Source organism: Arctopsyche grandis, chromosome 2, assembly GCF_051622035.1.
Source record: "Arctopsyche grandis isolate Sample6627 chromosome 2, ASM5162203v2, whole genome shotgun sequence".
Classification (NCBI taxonomy): domain Eukaryota; kingdom Metazoa; phylum Arthropoda; class Insecta; order Trichoptera; family Hydropsychidae; genus Arctopsyche; species Arctopsyche grandis.
Window position 1 is genome coordinate 1,606,397 of NC_135356.1, and position 19,654 is coordinate 1,626,050.

Sequence of the window (19,654 nt, forward strand, 5' to 3'; positions counted from 1 at the left end):
CCCAAATGCGCCTTCTTAGACAATCATCACGAAATTAACAATTAATTAATTAACCCTTTGGGTGCTGGCGTCTTTTCTGTGGAAACGCTGAAGATTTCGCCAACATTTCCAACTAGAATTATTTAGAAATCCAATAGAGAGCAGGTATAAAAATTGTAGCTGATCCAAACAAACCCTAGATAACTACTGCCGAGGATTTCAAGTTTTGCAAAGGTGTGTTGAGACTCTCTAATATATCTTGCAACAATATAAAATAAACAAAAGAAGTCTATTAAATGAATGTATTTTTGCAAAACTAGTTTCATCTTCTTCATTGCTGTTAAAATGTAATGCTCACAATCTAAATGCCAAGCCACAATCTAAAATATTCATGGTTGTGAATTTAGAAGTTCTGGTGTAAACAAGTTTTTATGAACGTTGACACGGATTACACGACCCATGTTCAAGGCTTAGCGGGTAGTATTCTCGTTTACTTTGTACATGCTCAAAATAAAACGCCTATTGGCGTTTTTCAGACCTATGGACTTGTTAGTTAATGAATTAATCCATAGGTATGAAAAGATACTCTGATATATTAAATAAATAAAGTTTTGAACTATAGTTCATAATCCTGGATATAATGTATGTAGGTATTTCCTTTTGCAGCCAGAACTACTTCATATGCAGTAACCGCTTTTACTTCATCTAAGTACTGTGTACATTTTATTTTATATAGATATATACCAGGAAGGCCTAACATGTAGACCCCAATGCGCCTTCCTAGACAATTAATTACAAATATTGCAGCATTTTTATTAGATAAATCCCTGTATTTCGAGAGGCTGAAGTACACGAAATTAACAATCGATTAATTATTGAATTAATCCATAGAGACATCTATGGTTTTAGACTTGTACATAAATTTTTACATATTGTACATAAATCAAATTCAGATATTTGTGTGCATAGCGGATGGTTGTAGTGTGTGCATAACTGATGAAATCAGATCTGACCAGCAGCGTTAAAGATTAGCACGGGATCGAACCCGGTAACCTCTCGGTGCTAAACATAAACGCAACCAGCGAGGCATATGAAATGTCTCATGCGACTTTCGGTTATTTTATTCAAATATTTTATTGTTTACTGGGTAATTTTACCGTGATTGGAAAAAATGATTATTATTTTATTGAAAGTTCGTGATCAATATTATAATTTGTTATATATATGTAGCTATTTAAACAGAAGAAGGATCTCGCACTCTCATTGTAGATCAACCTCTTTCTGGAATCCCATTGCCTTTCTATTTTTTCGTAAAATAAGCTTGGGAATAAACAATGGGAATAAAGTTCAGCAAATTTTTGCCATTTAGTCGATCCGGTATATATTCTTGCAAATGTGTTAAGCACATTAAAAGGACGTAAAATTATTTCTTTATTTTTTTTTAATTATTTCTAATTTAACTATATAATATTATTGCAATACGATTCAAAGCAAAGTCTTTAATAATATTACTGTAAGTTTTGTTGCCCATAACGTAACGTTCACAATTACTTTTATCGTTTAAAAAATATAAATTTCCATGAATATAAAATACTAGCTGTATTACCCGGCTTCGCTCGGTATTTGTAAAATAAACTAATGACTAATCTAATAGTAAACATTTTATTAAATTTATTTGGATAGTTTTATTTTTTATAAATTAATTTGAATACTCATTTGTTTTTTTTATTAAATTGACTGTCACAACCAACAAACATATTTAGTAAGTGTCTTATAAAAAAATATATGTACGCCCCCGGCGGTTGCGCCCCCTAGGGCTACGCCACCTGCGCCCCCCTGAGCATTTGCCGTCTAGGGCTACGCCCCCTGCGCCCCCCTGAATATTCGCCGTCAAGGCTGCGCCCCCCCCCCTGAGCATTTGCTGTCTAGGGCTACGCCACCTGCGCCTCCCTGAACCTTCCCCGTCTAGGGCTACCCCGTCTAGGGCTACCCCGTCTAGGGCTAAGAAAAAAAAGATGACGTCACGAATATACGAACGAAAGAATGAGGGGATACATACATACATACATACATACATTCATATATACAAAGTCTCTTTCCAAAATTTATATTAGATATACGCATTCCATAAATAAATAAGACTGTAATGAAATTAAATGACAATATCCTTTTCAAGCTCAAAAATGTACGTGTACGTATACTTGAATATGAGAAAATTCTTTTAAGAAATTTTCATATTCAATCTTTGGTTTGCTCTTGATCTTCTTTATTGAGCTATCATGTTTTCTAGATATTAAATTTTTATAAGGCACGCAGCACTTTATATAAACATTTAATATTTTTGAGATCAAGAAGTTTGTCATTACTACTACGTACATATGTATGTATGATGATTATGAAAATTATATCAAGCGAAATGGTGCTCGGAAATGAACGTAAGACTACTTAAAAGGAAAATATAAAGAGTGCCGACATATTTTCTGATGAAAGCCCGCCACGCTGAAAATTTCGCCAACATTTCCAATTACAATTATTTAGAAATACAATAGAAGCCAGGTATAACAATCGTAGCTAATTCAAACAAACCCTAGATAACTACCGACGAAGATTTCGAGTTTTGTAAAGGCGTGTTTAGACTCTCTAATATACCTTGCAACAATATAAAGTAAAAAAAAGATGTCTATTAATGAATATATTTTTGCAAAACTAGTTGCATCTTCTTCATTGTTGTTAAAATGAAATGCTCACGATCGAAAATACTCATTAATTAGGGATTTTCATCGAGAAATTCGTTGTAAACCAGTCTTTATAAACGTTGACAAATGAATGACACTAATTACACGACCCATATTCAATGCATCTTTTTACAATGATATCTGGAAAGGCTTAACTGGTATTATTCCCGTTTATTTTTTACATACACAAAAAAAACGCTTATCGGCGTATTTCAGGCACATATGTAGATAAGTTGGCAAAACGTCGATTGGCTTTGGTCAGTATTCAAAAGGTTAATAAATATTTTTTTGATTTCTAAAAGAAATCCTGCCATTTTACGAAATACGTATCAGTTTGAATGGTTGATCAATGTTTTTATGACTTGTTTCGAAGTGGAAGCATTACGTGAGGTTGAGACAGGTAGTGAATGCAGAAACTGGCAGCTGCAAGCTACCAAATGTCAGTAAACCCACCGGGACTCCGGTTATTTTTGGTGAATGATGATTCGGCGTGCGCTTGCTGCAACATTATCACATATGTACTCCTAACAAAAAAATTTCGAGTGTCCAAAACTAATTTATGTCCACTTCCAGAAAATGCATTCAAATTTTTAACGACGCTTAAAAATCTTTACAGAGTTGGAGTAAGAGCGATCTGAAGACTTCGTACACACCCACGACCACATCCAAAACCCAGGATTCTACACCCAGCACCAAGAAGGTGTGTTAAAAATTCATTTAAGCTTAAAATGGCTATTTTGATCGCATTTCTAAATGTTTTCTTTGTATTTTAGTATGACAGCAGCTACTCGAGAACCAAAGCAGACGTCCCCCTAAGCAAAGATAGTGGCAGATCTATATCGGCCCTGGACAAAATTGGTACTTCATCACGGTATACCTCGACGGGATCCAACAACTACAGGAGTAGCTATTCACCAACGAGCACTACTTACTCCAGAGACAAGTCTAGTACCAGAGAGAAGGATAGTGTAAACTCGCGGTATGGAAATTACCCTTTAGATGACAAGTCAGAGAAGAGCTCCGTGTTGAACAAGTATATGAGTGGCAAAACAAACGACATTTCAACTTCAGCATACAGCAGGTTGAGCGCTAACTCACAATCTCGTCCTCGAAGTAGAGATCCAAGTCCCACTGATAAAAATCGCTATGGTTACACTAGAAATCTTTCTAATTTGCAAGCCAGCACGGTCGACGCCTCTAACCGTGGTAGCAAATCTGTAGCGGAAAATAAAGATAAGTCAAATGATTCAAGTGATAGGGACAAAGAAGTTGGCAAAACAACCAAAACTCCTACATATAGCACCTCATACTCTTCGTACAAATTGTATTCCAGACCCCTATCTTACAACCGCAGCATGTTGAAAGAGGAGACCAAGGTCGATTCCAATGTTTCCAGATATCCCACAACTACAAATCGATTCGGAACAACTTATTCCAGAATATCGTCGGTAGACAAGCAAACCGCCAGTGTCCCTTCATCGCCAACAGTGGTCAGTGAGTCGGCAAAATCGCCGATACAGCAGAACGGCATCAAATCGAACAGCGAGGCAAAAACTGAAACGACGGAAACCAACGAAAGTGTAATGGAAAACGACGAAGAAACAACTGATTCGGAAGATGAGTCGAGTGACAGCTCAGAGCAATCCATGGTTAATATCACAGTGGTGACGAGAGGAACGTCTCCCACAGCTCCCTCGTCTTCTATATACCTGCGCACGAGAAGAGCTGATATGGCCAAAACAATTGAGAAAACCGTCTCGAGACCTAAGAAGAAAGTCAAAATGATTGATAAGGAAATGCAATCGGATAGATTAGACGACTCCACCAGAAGTTCTAGATACGGAAGTACAGCTAGGATCACCACGTCACCTTGGTCGTCCTATCTCGATTCTAGGTATTCGACACCTTCTACAACCAGTAGATATTCTAGTGGCTTAAGTGGACGATATTATAATTATACTAGTTCTAGAGACACGGTCGCCAGTGATAAATCGACTACAGAGAGTAAGACTTCAGAGAGAATAAGATATTCAGAATCTGATACTGAGATTAAGCCTGAACCGACTACTCCTGTTAAAACAATCGACTCTATAAGCAATGGAACGGTGTCCAAATCACCTACGAAAGAAAGTCTTCCTCAAACTCCAGTTACAGAACAGATTGTATCCAAAGAGGCTGCTAGTCGAACGACACCAGTGAAAGAAATACCCAAGTCAATCACGCCTCCGATGATTTCGTCAGTTGATACAAGACCAAAACTGTCAGATGTGTCTGATCAGTTGCCTCCACAAGTACCAAAACTTGATCCGGCACCACTTTCAAAATCAGCGACGTCTTTGAACTCACTGAACAAAACTACCAAGTCAACAGGGAAAAAAATTATAAAAAAACCTCGATCTAAAGAGGAAGGAGGCAAAACTAAAATAATAAGACGAAGTGTATCTTCGAGTTCTGCTGAGTCTGAAACATCTATGCAAAGCAGTGAGCCTGAATCACCAAAACCTAATAGCCAAGAAATCAGTCCTTTGAAATCATTGACAAAAACAAAATCAAAAACCTCTCTCTTGAAGTCAAAAAGTGGACTAATTAAAAAAACGGATAGTGCAAATGGTGAAAACGTGAATCATAAGATGAATACGAGAAGTAGTAGCAGCCCAGAATCTAGTATGATGACACCTTCGTGCGATTCTTCCAGTGAAGATGACAGAAACCTCAAAATCGGCGAACAAAACAACATTAATAATGGTTATAAACCGGATATATCTTTGAGGACTTCAGCGGATGAGTTGTCGCTGTCTTACGACAGCTCTTCCAAACCACCACTAACTCCAAGTCCCAAGTTGCAAAAAAGTGAATCGCAGCCTCGCACAGAGGAAGCCAAATCTTTCCTGATGAGAGCATTAGCTCCAGTGACCAATCTTTTCAAAATGCATTGCCAAGACTCGGACAAAAGTCAGTGGCTCAAGGACTCCGAAAGCAACAAAGAATCCGAAAACCCAAACACCTTCAACAACATACCGTCGATTACTACAAGCAGCGAAAATGGAAAAAATCACATGTTCAACAATGTTAGACACATAGAGTCAGGAAACCGAGAGTGGTGGCTAGATTCTAAGAGCGAAAAGACCGGAGACAACAACACCAACTTGAAGAAAAGCGGTAGTCAATCACTCAGCAATGATCAATCAAGAGACAGCAATGGTTTCAAGTACAAAGTGATAAAACAAGACTCCGGGGAGAAGGCATGGTGGCTTCAAAGCAACGCCAACATCCCGGAAGGAGTTGAAGTCATAACGCCGAGCAGGAAAGGATCGAGCGACAGCGATCGATCGGAGAAGTTTAACGTGTACAAAATTCAGCACATAGAACCTGAAGACAAGGAGAAGTGGAACAGGAGTGAGCCAAGCTCCAACAGCGAGAAGCAGAAGCTGAACGGAGACGACAACTTCATCTTGAACGTGGTGCGCATCAGGCACATAGAGTCCGGGGAGAAGGCCTGGTGGCTCCAGAGCAACAAAAACATCCCCGAGGGAGTACACTACTCGTCAGAGTCCTCTTCGGACGACTCTTCAGATTCTGAAAAGAACGATTTGAACGAGGGTGTGGCTCCCGGCGAGAGCATCGTCACGGGCAAGTACAGCGTACCGCTGGTGCTTCCCGACGAAGACGACGACGAGGAGCCTCTCGGCGATCGCAAGAGTCCTGAAGGTCTGGAGACACCACACGACGACGAGAGAACAATGAGTATATTCCCTTACGACACTATCGGGTACCACCGCATACCGAACCGCACGGTGAAGCACAACGACGTACCCAAGAACTTGCCCGATTACATATCCAGGCACATGGACATCGACGACATCCTCGGCACGTCCGGTCAACTGTTCAGTCCGATGATGGACAGGCTGCTCGCCAGGAGCACGGGTCAGGATCTGGTGGACGGTGACAGTTCCGAATGTGAAGAGATCGATCCTACCCAAGTGAGAATCCACGATAGCACGGCGCAGATGCCGGTCATCCAGAAAGTGGGAAGCAGGTGGGTCAGCCTTGGCACACTTTACTTCTACACATGTGCACCAATTTTATCGCATTGCTTCTATTTAAGACGTTTTTTCTTTCTATTTTCAGGTGCAGCATCATCGATTGCTCCAACGAGAGCGAATCTCACGAGGTGAGTGTTTTTCAACTGCATAATGTTTACCTTTAGTTATGTATATACATGCATATATATTTTCATTACGTTTATAAACAACTAAAACAATTTCAAGTTCTATGCTAACACGTGCAGATAGATATGTTTGTATATAAAGAATTATTTTATACGGATATTGATTTTCGGAGCGAGACGTGTATGTATGTATAGGTATACATAAGTACGTATTATATTAAATTCCGCTCATTTTATCGAGTTAAGTGAGATGTTATTCGGTGGAGCAATTTGTTCTGATTGTGTGGATTATTATATTATCATGCTTTAAAGCCATTTATTTTTCAATTTTGTTCAAAAGATATTTCTTGATTTTTTTATTTACATACATAAATATGTACATATATAAAAAACAAAGTTTAAGTAGTATTTTTATCATATGAAAGCATATTTTACAATATTTTTATTTATGATCGATCCGATGTTCATACATATGTAGCTTGAGACTTACGAGTAGCCGTCGGCAGCGGAGTTTCCATTTCCCAAGAAAAATGGTTAAATATTGTCAATTACTATTGTCCTACAAAGCTAGAGATTATAAAAAAAGTTGACACTATAAATTGACAATACTAAACCTTTTTTTTTTTTTGGGAAAAAGCATCCTGACCGCTTTTCCTTACTTACGAGAACCGAGCATGCTGTCGCATCCCTTCAATGTTTAGTAACATTGTAAGGACTGAAAATAATCTCTTTATGTCTTCTCATTGCTTTAAAATACTTCATAATGGATGATCTAGCGAATTTTAAGTCAAAATTATACTTTTTTTTACCCATTTTTTCCCGTGGTATTATTATAACTAAAGATCGGACCAACTTTGCGCAGTTCATTGTTCATTGTTCGCCTTGCTTTGTTCATTTTTATGATGAACCGTTTTTTTATGCTCTCTAGCTTTGTAGTTTGCCCTGTTTCCTGGAAAATAGACCCAAAAAGCACGCTTCCGGTACTACCTCTAATTATAACCAAGCATGCTGTCAAATTCGTGCATTATGTTGTCAAATTTTAAGGACGTAAACTAATTTCTTTATTTTTTATAAATTATTTCTTAATTAATAATATAATATTACTACAACATAATTCAATGCAAGGTCTTTAATAATATTACTGTAAGTTTTGCTGTCCATAACATGACGTTGACAATTACTTTTATCGTCTAAAAAATATAAATTTCCATTAATATAAAATAAATACGTATTCCATAAATAAATTAATAATATCAACAACTTACGTATTTTATATTAAAATTGTATTAATGTAAATATTTCAAAACACGAAACACGAACAAAATCTAACAAAAATCAAAAGTCAAATTCTACCGACCGCTATACGCACTAACAATGTTATATTTCTTGACCAAAATGCAATGTGAAACTGAAACGAAATGTAATTGGCCATCGCGGGTCGAGTGGGGGGGGGGGGGGTGAATGCAATGACATGTACTTTTTATGAAGGTATCATTCTAGATCGATTTAACTATAGTTGGTTTTTAATGTAAATAAAAAGCTTATAGGTGACTATTTGATCAGTTGTTGATTACAGTTGGTCAATGAATACATACATACATACAATATACGAATTTTGTCAGTAAATACTTCTATTGGCTTCACCAAAATGTTCATTCTATAAAATTTGATCAGTGAAACTACACAAATACTTACTTGTAAAAATCCCTGGTAGGTTTTCGACTTAAAAAAAATATGCCTTCTTGCACCATATGTATGTATTTATAACGTCAAAACTAACTAAGTTGACCATTCGTACTGGTTTTACCGGTACAGTGCTGGCTGTTCTGATAAATCGTGAGATAAAACCAGAATCTAATATATGATTTCGAAAGAGACTTTGTATGCATGTATGTATGTATGTATATTTGTTTGGTTCGTAAAATCCGTGACGTTCAATTTAATAAAACAAAAACAAATTAATATTCTAATAAATTTAAATAAAATAAAACTATTCAAATACATTGAATCAAATGTTAGTTAGTTAGATTGGCCCATAGGTGGAACCAAGGGGGGTGCCATGGGTGCAATAGCCCCCCCCCCTCTTTGGAATGGAATTTAAATTCATATATATTGTATATTCCATTAATTTTAAACGTACACTGTTGCTCGGGTTTTCTACCTATGTATGTATGAACATGTAAGGATCCAAAGATGAAAGTGACCGTTCGTGTTGTTATAGCAGCAAATCCCCAAATGGCCCCCTCCTTGACCATTGTCTGGATCCGCCTATGGATTGGCCATGTTTAAGCGGTTTATATTATAAAACCCGTAGTATATAATCATCTAATACGAGGTTGGTCCGATAAGGACTTATACTACAAAAGAAAATTTTGGAAAAGTGGCGATTTTTTTCTCAACATAGTCTCCTTTTAGCTCGATACACTTGACCCAGCGATGCTCCAACTTCTTTAACACGTCTGAAAAATACGTTTTCTCGAGGTCTGCAAAGTAGGCCTCCGTGGCGGCGATTACCTCCTCATTCGACTCAAATTTCTGCCCGGCGAGTGACTTTTTCAAGTTTGGAAACAAAAAGAAGTCGCACGGGGCCAAATCTGGAGAATAAGGTGGATGGGGTGCAGTTCGTAGCCCAATTTGACCAATTTGGCCGGGGCGAGGGCGAAGGTGTGAGCCGGTGCGTTGTCATGGTGGAAGAGCACTTTTTTCTTCGCCAAATGGGGCCGTTTTTTCTGCAATTCGGCGTCGAATCAGCCCTGTGACCGTTTTGCCCTTCTCCAGGTAGTCGATGTAGATCACACCTTATGAATCCCAGAAAACGGTGGCCATCACCTTTCCGGCCGATGTGTACCAGTCTCTGGTCTCTGGTGTGTACCAGTGGATCCATTTTACAATGGAACAAATTGGTAAGCATAACAACTGACAGAGCACCAAGTTGGACCATTAAGAGGGCTGGACAGCAGCACCTTGTCCATACAAACGTACTATACTTCTCCCTTCCTCAATTATGGCACTAGAGAAATTATTTTTTAATATGCTATGGATATCCACCATTGGGGTGCATCTATCGTTTTATTTTTTTGATTAATTATTTTTTAAAGGAGCTAGGAGCCGCCAAAAATCTATAAAATCGCCTCTTTTTTACACCCACGAAACGAGTCCAGCGTGCTTATTTAACGGTCGATTTTTAAAAAAATACGCCGATAGATGCACAGAAAGTATCTTTCTCATACCGATGATGAATTTTTTTTAAAAATTGGTCCAGTTTTGGAGGAGAAAATAGTAGAATACGAAACCTCGATTTTGTCTATTCAAAATACGTTTTATCTGGCCGAAGCGCAACTGTCGCATTCACTTAATATTTATATTGATATATATTGTCGCATTCACTCAATATATACATACACTCGATATATATATCGAAGAAAGGAACGGTAACAAAATTAAGGTTTCGGGTGTACAGCCCTCTTAAAGAAAATCCAGGATAAAATTTGCGAAAATTGTCCCGATTACAATTTAATTATAATTCATTGTATTATATAATATATCAACAAATATTGTACAAAAATGTGTCAAAAGTGAAACATGTGACATCTTGTATTTTAAACATGTAAATTTAATACGATCGAGTGGCTTTTGAAACACACACAATTCATTGCTTTTCTTCATGATATTATTTATCATAATCATATTCGATGGCTTGGCCTAGGAAAAATACTTCGGCGAGGATGAGATAAAAAAGAAAAAATCGTTCTATTTTTAAAAATGAAAAATATTATAGACTTCTCCGAATTAACCGATAATGACTGGCTGTGTCATTTTGAATTTACTTTGGACATCGTGACACATTTAAATACTTTCAACACAGTGTTCCAAGGGGAAAATTTGTATGACAATGATATGGTGAAAATTTTGAATGGATTTAAATTAAAACTACGACTTTTTCTTCACCATTTATTTATTAAACGAGTAGAACACTTTTCAACCATGAAATTGCCAGAAAGATAAAGAAAATAAATTTGTAGAATATGGTGAAATTATCAACTTCCGAAAAATTGAGATATACTTGGCAATTATACGAGATCAATTACAATGTATAAATTGATAGCGTATCGACGGAGATATAAATTAAGATTATATATTTACAGTGGGATGCTGAATGAAGAAATTTGAAAAATTTTACAAACTTAGAGATTTTGCTCAAAAAATGCTGGTGGTTTTTTGATCAACCTACATATATATGTAAAAAAACATTTTCAATCGTGAATATCAATAAAAATTCTTTACAATTAAGCATCACAGATGAAAATTTACAAGCATTTTTAAGAATTTCAACTGCAAAATTTTCTCATGAAATTAAAAAACTGTTTCATTCGTCAAATTAAATTATTTTTTTGTATGAAATTTAAAAAAATATTTGTTTTAATTCCTTTCTCGATAATGATGAAATATCTAAAAATAGTATTTTATGCTCATTTGTAATTTCTAATGTGGCCCTTCATTTAAAAAGTTTGCCCAGACCTGTACTACACGATAGTAAATTTCTCGGATTAAAATCGTGTGGTGAGGCTAAGTACTTATCGGGCCGCCCTTGTACATACATATGTACATATATGGATTGAAATATTCAAAGCCGTCGGCGAAAACGATGTGTCCTGCAAAAATATTTTCAAACAAGTCGAATATTGTTTCTGTTTACTTTCAACAAATAAAATACCATTTTGTTATACGAGTATATTTAAAATGAAATCGAAATTTAAAAACGTTTGAAAAAATTTCCAAGAATAATTTAAGTATTCGAGCAAATGAATTAATTTCCTTTCGAAATAAAAAAAAATACAAGGGGAGCTTATGTATATGTATGTCCTTGAGACGGGCTCAAGTATTTAAAAAATGAAGTATTTGAAATTATTTTCGGCCAAATGCGTCTTAATTAGAAATTTAAAAAAAGTGGTCACTTAAAATTGAACGGCCAATTAATTGAAATTTGCGACTGTTAAATATGTATATCAAAAGCGACGAAATGATATCCAGACATATGTGTGTGTAACAGACTGTCTATTATATGAAATTGATGTACGTACATAATAAACTGAATTAAGCGTGAATATTAGGCGACCTCGAATGTAACACGACATATTTGGAGAATGATTGAAAGGAAAAAAACACGGTATTATATTCTGGATAATGCGGTAATTATTGAGGTTTATGAAGAGAGGAATAACAAGCATATTTGAGGGTGACCCGACGTAAGTCTGGCCACGACAAAACACGTGTCGGGCAAAATAAGACTACCTATACAAAAGCGAAGTGAACCGTAGCAACCCCTAGTGGCGGGTCCACGAGGGGGTGTCCTGGATGCCATGGCAGCCACCTTGGACGAGGTCAATGTCAAATATCATTTTAATTTTTCCTATTCACAATATATATATATATATATATATATATATATATATATATATATATATATATATATATATATATATATATATATATATATATATATATATATATATATATTATTCACAATACATTTATGATTACACGGCTCTCTAATATTCCACTTCAGCTGAAATTACCGAATACGTTCGGCTGAAATTACTGAAATTCGATGCGGAAAATAGTCGTAACAAACAAGTCTAAGATTGAGACATTTTGAATACGGTGACGCTTGACGGCTTGTAGCCGTATATGTTTCACTTTTCGCCACCCCACCCACTCGTCAGATTTTAATTGGTTAACCCTTCAATGCTGAGCTCATTGATGAACATATAATACACATTATACACACATCAATGGCCGAGCTAGAATCCGTGCTATGCTGATATTTTATAAACTAGCTCTGTCTCACAAATGTTTTGACAGTGTGGCGGTCAGACAGTTCTTGGAAGGCGCGTCTACCCACATCTTGCATAAAGCACGCTATACAGTGCCTATATTTATTCAGGTGATACGACAACTCGTTCGCAGATTTTCCGTAAACCGATGATGCGCTCCAGGCATTTCGTATACGGCCATCTCTCTTTCTCACCCCGTCTGTTCACCGTGATCTCGTTTACTCTGCCATTACGTATGCAGCCATCTCTTTCACAGACCGTCTGTTCACTGATAACATAATTCACAACTCTATTCCTGCCTATTCGGGCCAGAACTAATGTGCTTGATGACTCACCCCTTTCAAGAGCCATTCGACTATTTAACCTGCTTTCTGGGAGCCTTGATGTTTTTACTTCATCATACAGTTCTGTCAGGCAGCATATTTTAAATGACTTCTAGCTACATACATATTTACACATGTTGTTTTCATTTTGTAATTTTATTATTTAGCGTAATGTGTATGTATGTTGGTTTTATCTTTATTTATATATGTATGCTATTTTTTATTTTTATATATATATGAGTAATTTATCTTTATTTATGTGTTTATGTGTACATGCATGTATAATGTTTGTATGTTTATGGATGTATATAATGTATGTGTATATGTATATGTATATGTGTATGTATGTATATGTGAATATATATATATATATATATATATATATATATATATATATATATATATATATATATATATATATATATATATATATATATATATATATATATATATATATATATGTGTGTAGGTGTGTATGTATGTATATGTATATATGTGTATTTTTATATTTATGAATGTATGTATGTGTATTTGTGTATACGTGTAAGAATTTGTGTATATATGGATGGTGTACATATATGTTTATATAATTGTCTTTGGCCAGGAAGGTGCATTGGGTTTACCTGTTAGGCCTTCTTGGTGTAAATTAAATAAAAAAAAAAAAATAAATAAATAAATACGGTCTGTGAAAGAGTAATGGCAGAGTAAACGAGATCATGGTGAACAGACGGGGTGAGAAAGAGATGGCCGTATACGAAATGCCTGGAGCGCATCATCGGTTTACGGAAAATCTGTGAACGAGTTGTCAGGTAACCATTTATTCATTATTTTCGCTAGTATCATCTTCTTCATTATTATTAAAATGCAAAGTCCTCTGAATCAAAAAAAAAAAAAATCTATCACGAGACACAAATTGGGTGAATGTGGCGAGATCATTGATGTATAATATACTAGATCCGCCCTCACGTGTTATACTTGTCTCCCTTTTGGCGCATGCAAAATACATGGCGCATGCACAAGTTTCTCTTAGTAGGTAGGTAGGTACCGCTGCGTCGTAGGGAAGAAAACCATTTTTTTCCCAACTTCCCCGCTAGTTAAACCCCCCGCACCCCTCAGTTAGTGAAGACAAGATCTCCGACCAAAATAACACGTCTGGGCCCATCTAGTGTATTATACATCAATGGGTGAGATTGAATACATAACGTTTTTTCCAATAATCACTTTGACGATTCAATCGTATGGTCCCCATGTGCAGCAAAAGTCGTAGCCAAATTTTAAATTCGTCTACTCTTATATTATATCTTTCCAGCGTGCTATACGGCTATGCTCACAATTCGATCTAGTTAATATTTCTACTGCATATAAATTGCTTTGTTCCATCACGAGATTATAAAATTCCTGATCTAATAATAAATTTAAAAAATCTATGGGTTCGTTTCCACACTATATCTAGGGTTTCCGGACTCGACCCGACCGGGTAATGTCTTAAAACCCGGCCCCGGACCCGGCCTTCAAAGCCCGCCGGGTCCGGGTATTTAAAATTTCGAGTATTAACGTAAAAATTCAAGGGTGCATGGAAGTAGCGGCTCGTGAGATTTCATAGTGGGGGGGCTGCAGAGATTATTCAGGCTGTAGTAGCTCGTTAACCAAACCGTTGATCGAATGAAAACAAAAATAACTTGAATATCTATTATACTGGGAGGTCTGCAGCCCCGCAGCCCATGTGGACGACAAAAATAGCATGCATTTGTACTGTATTGGGAGGACTGCAGCCCTGCAGCCCATATGCACGAGCCGCCACTGGTGCATGGTAAACGGTACATACTCACTTAATTTGCGCGAGCAGGATACAACAGGAACAAGAGGAACAGGCTTTTCCTCTCGTATTAATGTGCGCGCGCAGAATACGGGGGGAAAAGCCTGTTCCTCTTGTTCCTGTTGTATCCTGCTCGCGCAAATTAAGTGAGTATGTACCGTTTACCATGCACTCTTTTTTTTTGATCTTTCGACTTAAGATCTTTCGATTTTCGATATTTGCCTTCCGATATTTGCGTTTTCGGTAATTTCACATTCCGGCCCGTGAGGTAGACCCATAGAGAATATCCAAATATGTATGTGTTTTTTATAGATTCTGTGTGTAAGTGATTCATATACATATATATGACCTTATTTGTTTAAGAAATTGATTTTACGACTGAGAAAACTGCGAATGATGGAATGCAACCGAAAACGATACGTACTGAAATTTCGCTAAATTTATTTATTTATTTATTTATTTAATAGTTTTGGACCATTGTGGCATTACAGGAAGAACCTAATGCGCCACAATGGCCTACATTTGAAAAAGATATAAAAACATGATATAAAAACAAGTAAACTGTAAATAAAGGAAAAAAGCAAAAGCAGAAAACATGGTAAAATAAAATAATAAAAAAAAGTAACAAAAGGAAAATAATACATCATTCAGAGAGAAAAAAAAATAGCAAAAGTGTAAAAATTAAAAATAAAATCCATAAATCCCGTAAATAATGAATAAATGTAGAATTTCACTCATATATGTACATATTTTTAAGTTAATTTCAATAGGCCACAAAGTGAAACAAAGTTCATCGATTGAAAAATCCTCGGGTTAAATAATAATGTAGCAATAAGGTATTTTAAATTTAAAATTCGAAAACATATTGATAATTTTAATTATGAAATCGTTATGAAACGTTAGACATAATACATCAATGTACAGTGATAAAAATAAACATAAAACGTAATAGTTATATATATTAGATGATCTTAAAAACAATACAATTGATGATAAAACCCATGCCAAAATAACAATTTTAGCCAGTTTCATATACATATATGCACCGGGAAGACAAAAAGGATTAGTAAAAACCGTTTTAACGTTAGTAGACTTTTACGCTACCTTTTTTAAATAAGGGAAAAAACCACAAGTTCCTTTTTTACGGAATATGATAGGTAAAGTACATTCAATCTTGTTCAACTTTCGTTTAAAACATTCATCCGTTGTTTGTTTCATTTCATTTCCCATTTATTCGGCCTGTTTTTTTATCGATTCGCGACTATTGAACTTATCTACTTGACTTCCCGCTTCACATCTACAACCTGGACTTAAATAAATGTATGAATATAATTTTTCTTTTAATCAATCATTTTGAGATTGTTTATGTTGATGTGGTGAAATCTTAAAATTAATTAATATTGGGTATCCTATTAAGTTTCACGTGTTTTGAAATTAAACAATACACGTACCTTAAATCGAACAATGAAATATCATGATATCGTATATTCTATTAGGACAATAATACATTATGAATTTCGTATAATCATAGCCACTAGATCCCGTTACCGGGATCTATGTAGTGGGATCAAAAACACGAAATAAAGCATGCTGCGAAGTGTGTGAATCAGAAATAGCTGTTCAAAATTCAAGTACATCTGCACTAATAAAACATCTTAAAACACATAATATATATATATATATATATATATATATCCAAATGAAAAACGAGAGAGTGACACGTCAATTAATTCGGTTTTTATCGCCTTTTACGTAATAAATAAATTAAAATCTGAACGTTTTTGATTTTGACCGGATCCGGACCCGTCGCGTTTTCAAAATATTGGACCCGGATCCGTCGTTTTTTGAAAACCCGGGTTTTCAGAAACCCTATGACTATGTATATCTCACACAACATTTGCATTATAGGCTCTCATTATGTATCTAGCCGTTTTAAGACCACGTCTGAATTTTCTTTGTTGTGTAATACTTTCTCGCAGTGCCATATGTTTTCATTATTTGACCATTTTAGTTCATTATTATTATTTTCACTCTGTTGAAATTGAGTTTTGAGTGTTATAATCAGCGACCCGTACCGCTATTTCTTTCGATCCGATTCGCTAAAAATATATATATTTACATATACCTATAGGTTCAGTTCCGGTTTTCGGTTTACGGATTTCCATTGTCTTGTAATTAAATATTAGCAAATTATTGTAAATACACCCACACCGTCTATACATCTCTTTATACGGGTTTTCGCTATATCTTATGCGTAGTTACCATGTCAATGAAGAATATTGCAGCTTGTCGCTGGTGCAATATATGCAAAAAAGCTAAAATGCAAACAAACACACATACTTAATTGACTTTCTCTAGGCTTACCAACTTTTCATCAAGCCCTGCTTTTAGGAACAAAAGTGCGACAACAGCTTAGAATTAATCTAGTGGTTTGCTTTATTCTAGAAGTTAATTCTTACAGGTATGGATGGGTGTATCTATTTTTTAAGTTTTGTATTTTCAATTTTCGTTGAATCATAATCCCGTAAAAATCACCCGACGTAATTTGCTCGCTTTGCAATTTCATCCTGGATTATTTTAATGGCCGTCCCGTCGATCGATTTCTGCTCGGGGAAATTGTACTCCATATTGTTTTCAGCTATTTTTGACGAAAATGCTTTACATAACGATAAAGAGTTTAACATATCGAATGTGTCAATTCCATCTAGTAATACAGTCTATTACAAGTCTTTTTGTATCATTTTCGTTAAATTTCATAATAAGAGAAGGGATTCTTAGCTTTTTAACCAACTCGCGAGCTTCACACATAATTGTATTTAAATCGGAATCGTTAATCGAATGTTTGATTGCTAATTATTGTAAAGTATGTGCCACATATTTTATTCCGATGGGATGAGAGAGAGAACAGTTATCAATATTTGGTAGCATATTTCGTAGGATATTTGCGTAATAGTCTCATTCAAAATTAATATTCTGGTTTTCTTTGTCTATTTCGATTTCTAATGAGTTGGGAAATTTAATCCCATCCCCTATAATATAAGCTCCATTGTCTGTTGTAAGTAGATTTGTTTGATATCGATATTATATTCAACTTTCAAAAACATTTTCAATATACATTCCTGTACGCTTGTCCATTAATTCTTCAATGCCAAAGTATATACGTACATACATACACATGAATGTATATTAATTTTACCGAATTCAATATGGTTTGAAAAGTGCTTAAATATTTCTTCAATAGATGTCACTGCTTCAATTAAAAAAAAAATAACACTCAAAACCATGGATACGAACCGGAACCGAACTGAAAAAATGTCCGTTCGGTTTTCGATCCGGCAAAAATAACTGTTATTCCGGTTGTCGGTGTTTGGTACGGTTCCGGTTCGTGTCCCTGGTTTTTAGTGTTATCATTTCAAAGAATTTTTGTTTTAAAATTGAAGCATCTATTGAAATAAAGTAAAAATAATTTTCAAACCATTCATATTTAAATTTTGTTCAACAGATGTCTCATTATTACTTTAAATATTTAAAAACAATTCCAAATATTCGATAATAGTGAATCAACTACAAATTTAAATCAAATATTTAAATTAACGTTGTTATTTATATAATTTAGTTTTAATATTATTTAATAATTTATAGTTATTTAAAATGACGTCAATTTAAGTTTAATTTTTTTTTTTAGTATCAAAAACAATTATGACTCCATATATGTAGATAATAATATACACGATTGTTCTTTAGAAAAGTTTTATTGACATAGTATTCAATCGATAACAATAAGAAAAGAATCGCGTGCATCGGCAACTTTTGCAAAAGCGATAACTTGTTTTGAAGTTTATACATACATACGCATCTATGCAAGTGCAACTTTAACCCTTTTCTTTCTATAAATATATTGATACATAATTTAATTTTAATTAAGTCTACATAATCTTCTAGACAGGGCCGCGCCTAGGAGCTCGGCCATCTGTGTGCAAACTTAAATCGGCCGCCCTTTAATTTTATCAGCATTTGTATTAATCATGTTATTTAAAAAAAAAAAACGAAGTGCATGCGAGTAGTGCAAAAATATTACCCTGTAATAAATATAGTGATGAAAATTTTAATCACAATAAAAATTAACGAGAAAAACAGACAAAAAACTAAAACATTTAGTTCTGAACAGGACTAGATGACAAGAGAGACTGAACGTTTTCAAGTTCCTTCATGAAAATAAAGTATTTTTACCCACAATCCCACGTCTATGATATTGTTCTTTCGATGACCAACCAATACCAAACATCCTCAACATCCTGGCAGTCGCAAAGATGATAGAACATAGAAGACATAGCTCTATGCGGTTCAAAGCTATACCTGCTATCCTGTTATTTCTCCGAATTTTTGTTCGTTGTATTACAAGTTGTAAATTGCAACAGCAATCCACAAGTATACAACAAGACAACCCTAGTAAATGCATTCTAGAAAGTACGATGTCTTGTTTCGTAATTTTTAGGAACATAATTTTTTCGACTCTCATTACTAGAGGCAGGACCGGAAGCGTGCCGTTCTTTGTTTATTGTTCGCGGTGCATTATTCATTTTCATGATGAACCTTTTTTTTTGCACTCCAACTTTGTAAATAGACCCAAAACGCCCTGATTCCTGGAAAAAGCACGCTTCCGATCGTACCTCTACTCATTACTAGAGCCCGGAATCTGAAGGGGCTGTTTATTGTTCAAGATTGTAAATGCATTGTTAAAGGTTTGCCGAACCTTTTTTACAAAGGATTTACAACAATGGAACAATAGGCGGCACGTT

General features: G+C 35.3%; 1 protein-coding gene across 2 annotated transcripts in view; it reads left to right on the forward strand.

Annotated features, from left to right (window-relative positions):
* Nucleotides 1–19,654, forward strand: part of Fhos (Formin homology 2 domain containing) — a 100,792-nt gene that overhangs the window by 28,868 nt on the left and 52,270 nt on the right. For both annotated transcript variants that reach the window (XR_013261671.1, XM_077446342.1), the window contains exons 2-4: nucleotides 3,331–3,414; nucleotides 3,488–6,750; nucleotides 6,843–6,885. Coding sequence is in view for 1 of the 2 variants with exons in the window: in XM_077446342.1 (XP_077302468.1) it covers nucleotides 3,331–3,414; nucleotides 3,488–6,750; nucleotides 6,843–6,885 (3,390 nt within the window). In the remaining variant the exon portion in view is untranslated. The remainder of the gene's footprint in view (nucleotides 1–3,330; nucleotides 3,415–3,487; nucleotides 6,751–6,842; nucleotides 6,886–19,654) is intronic.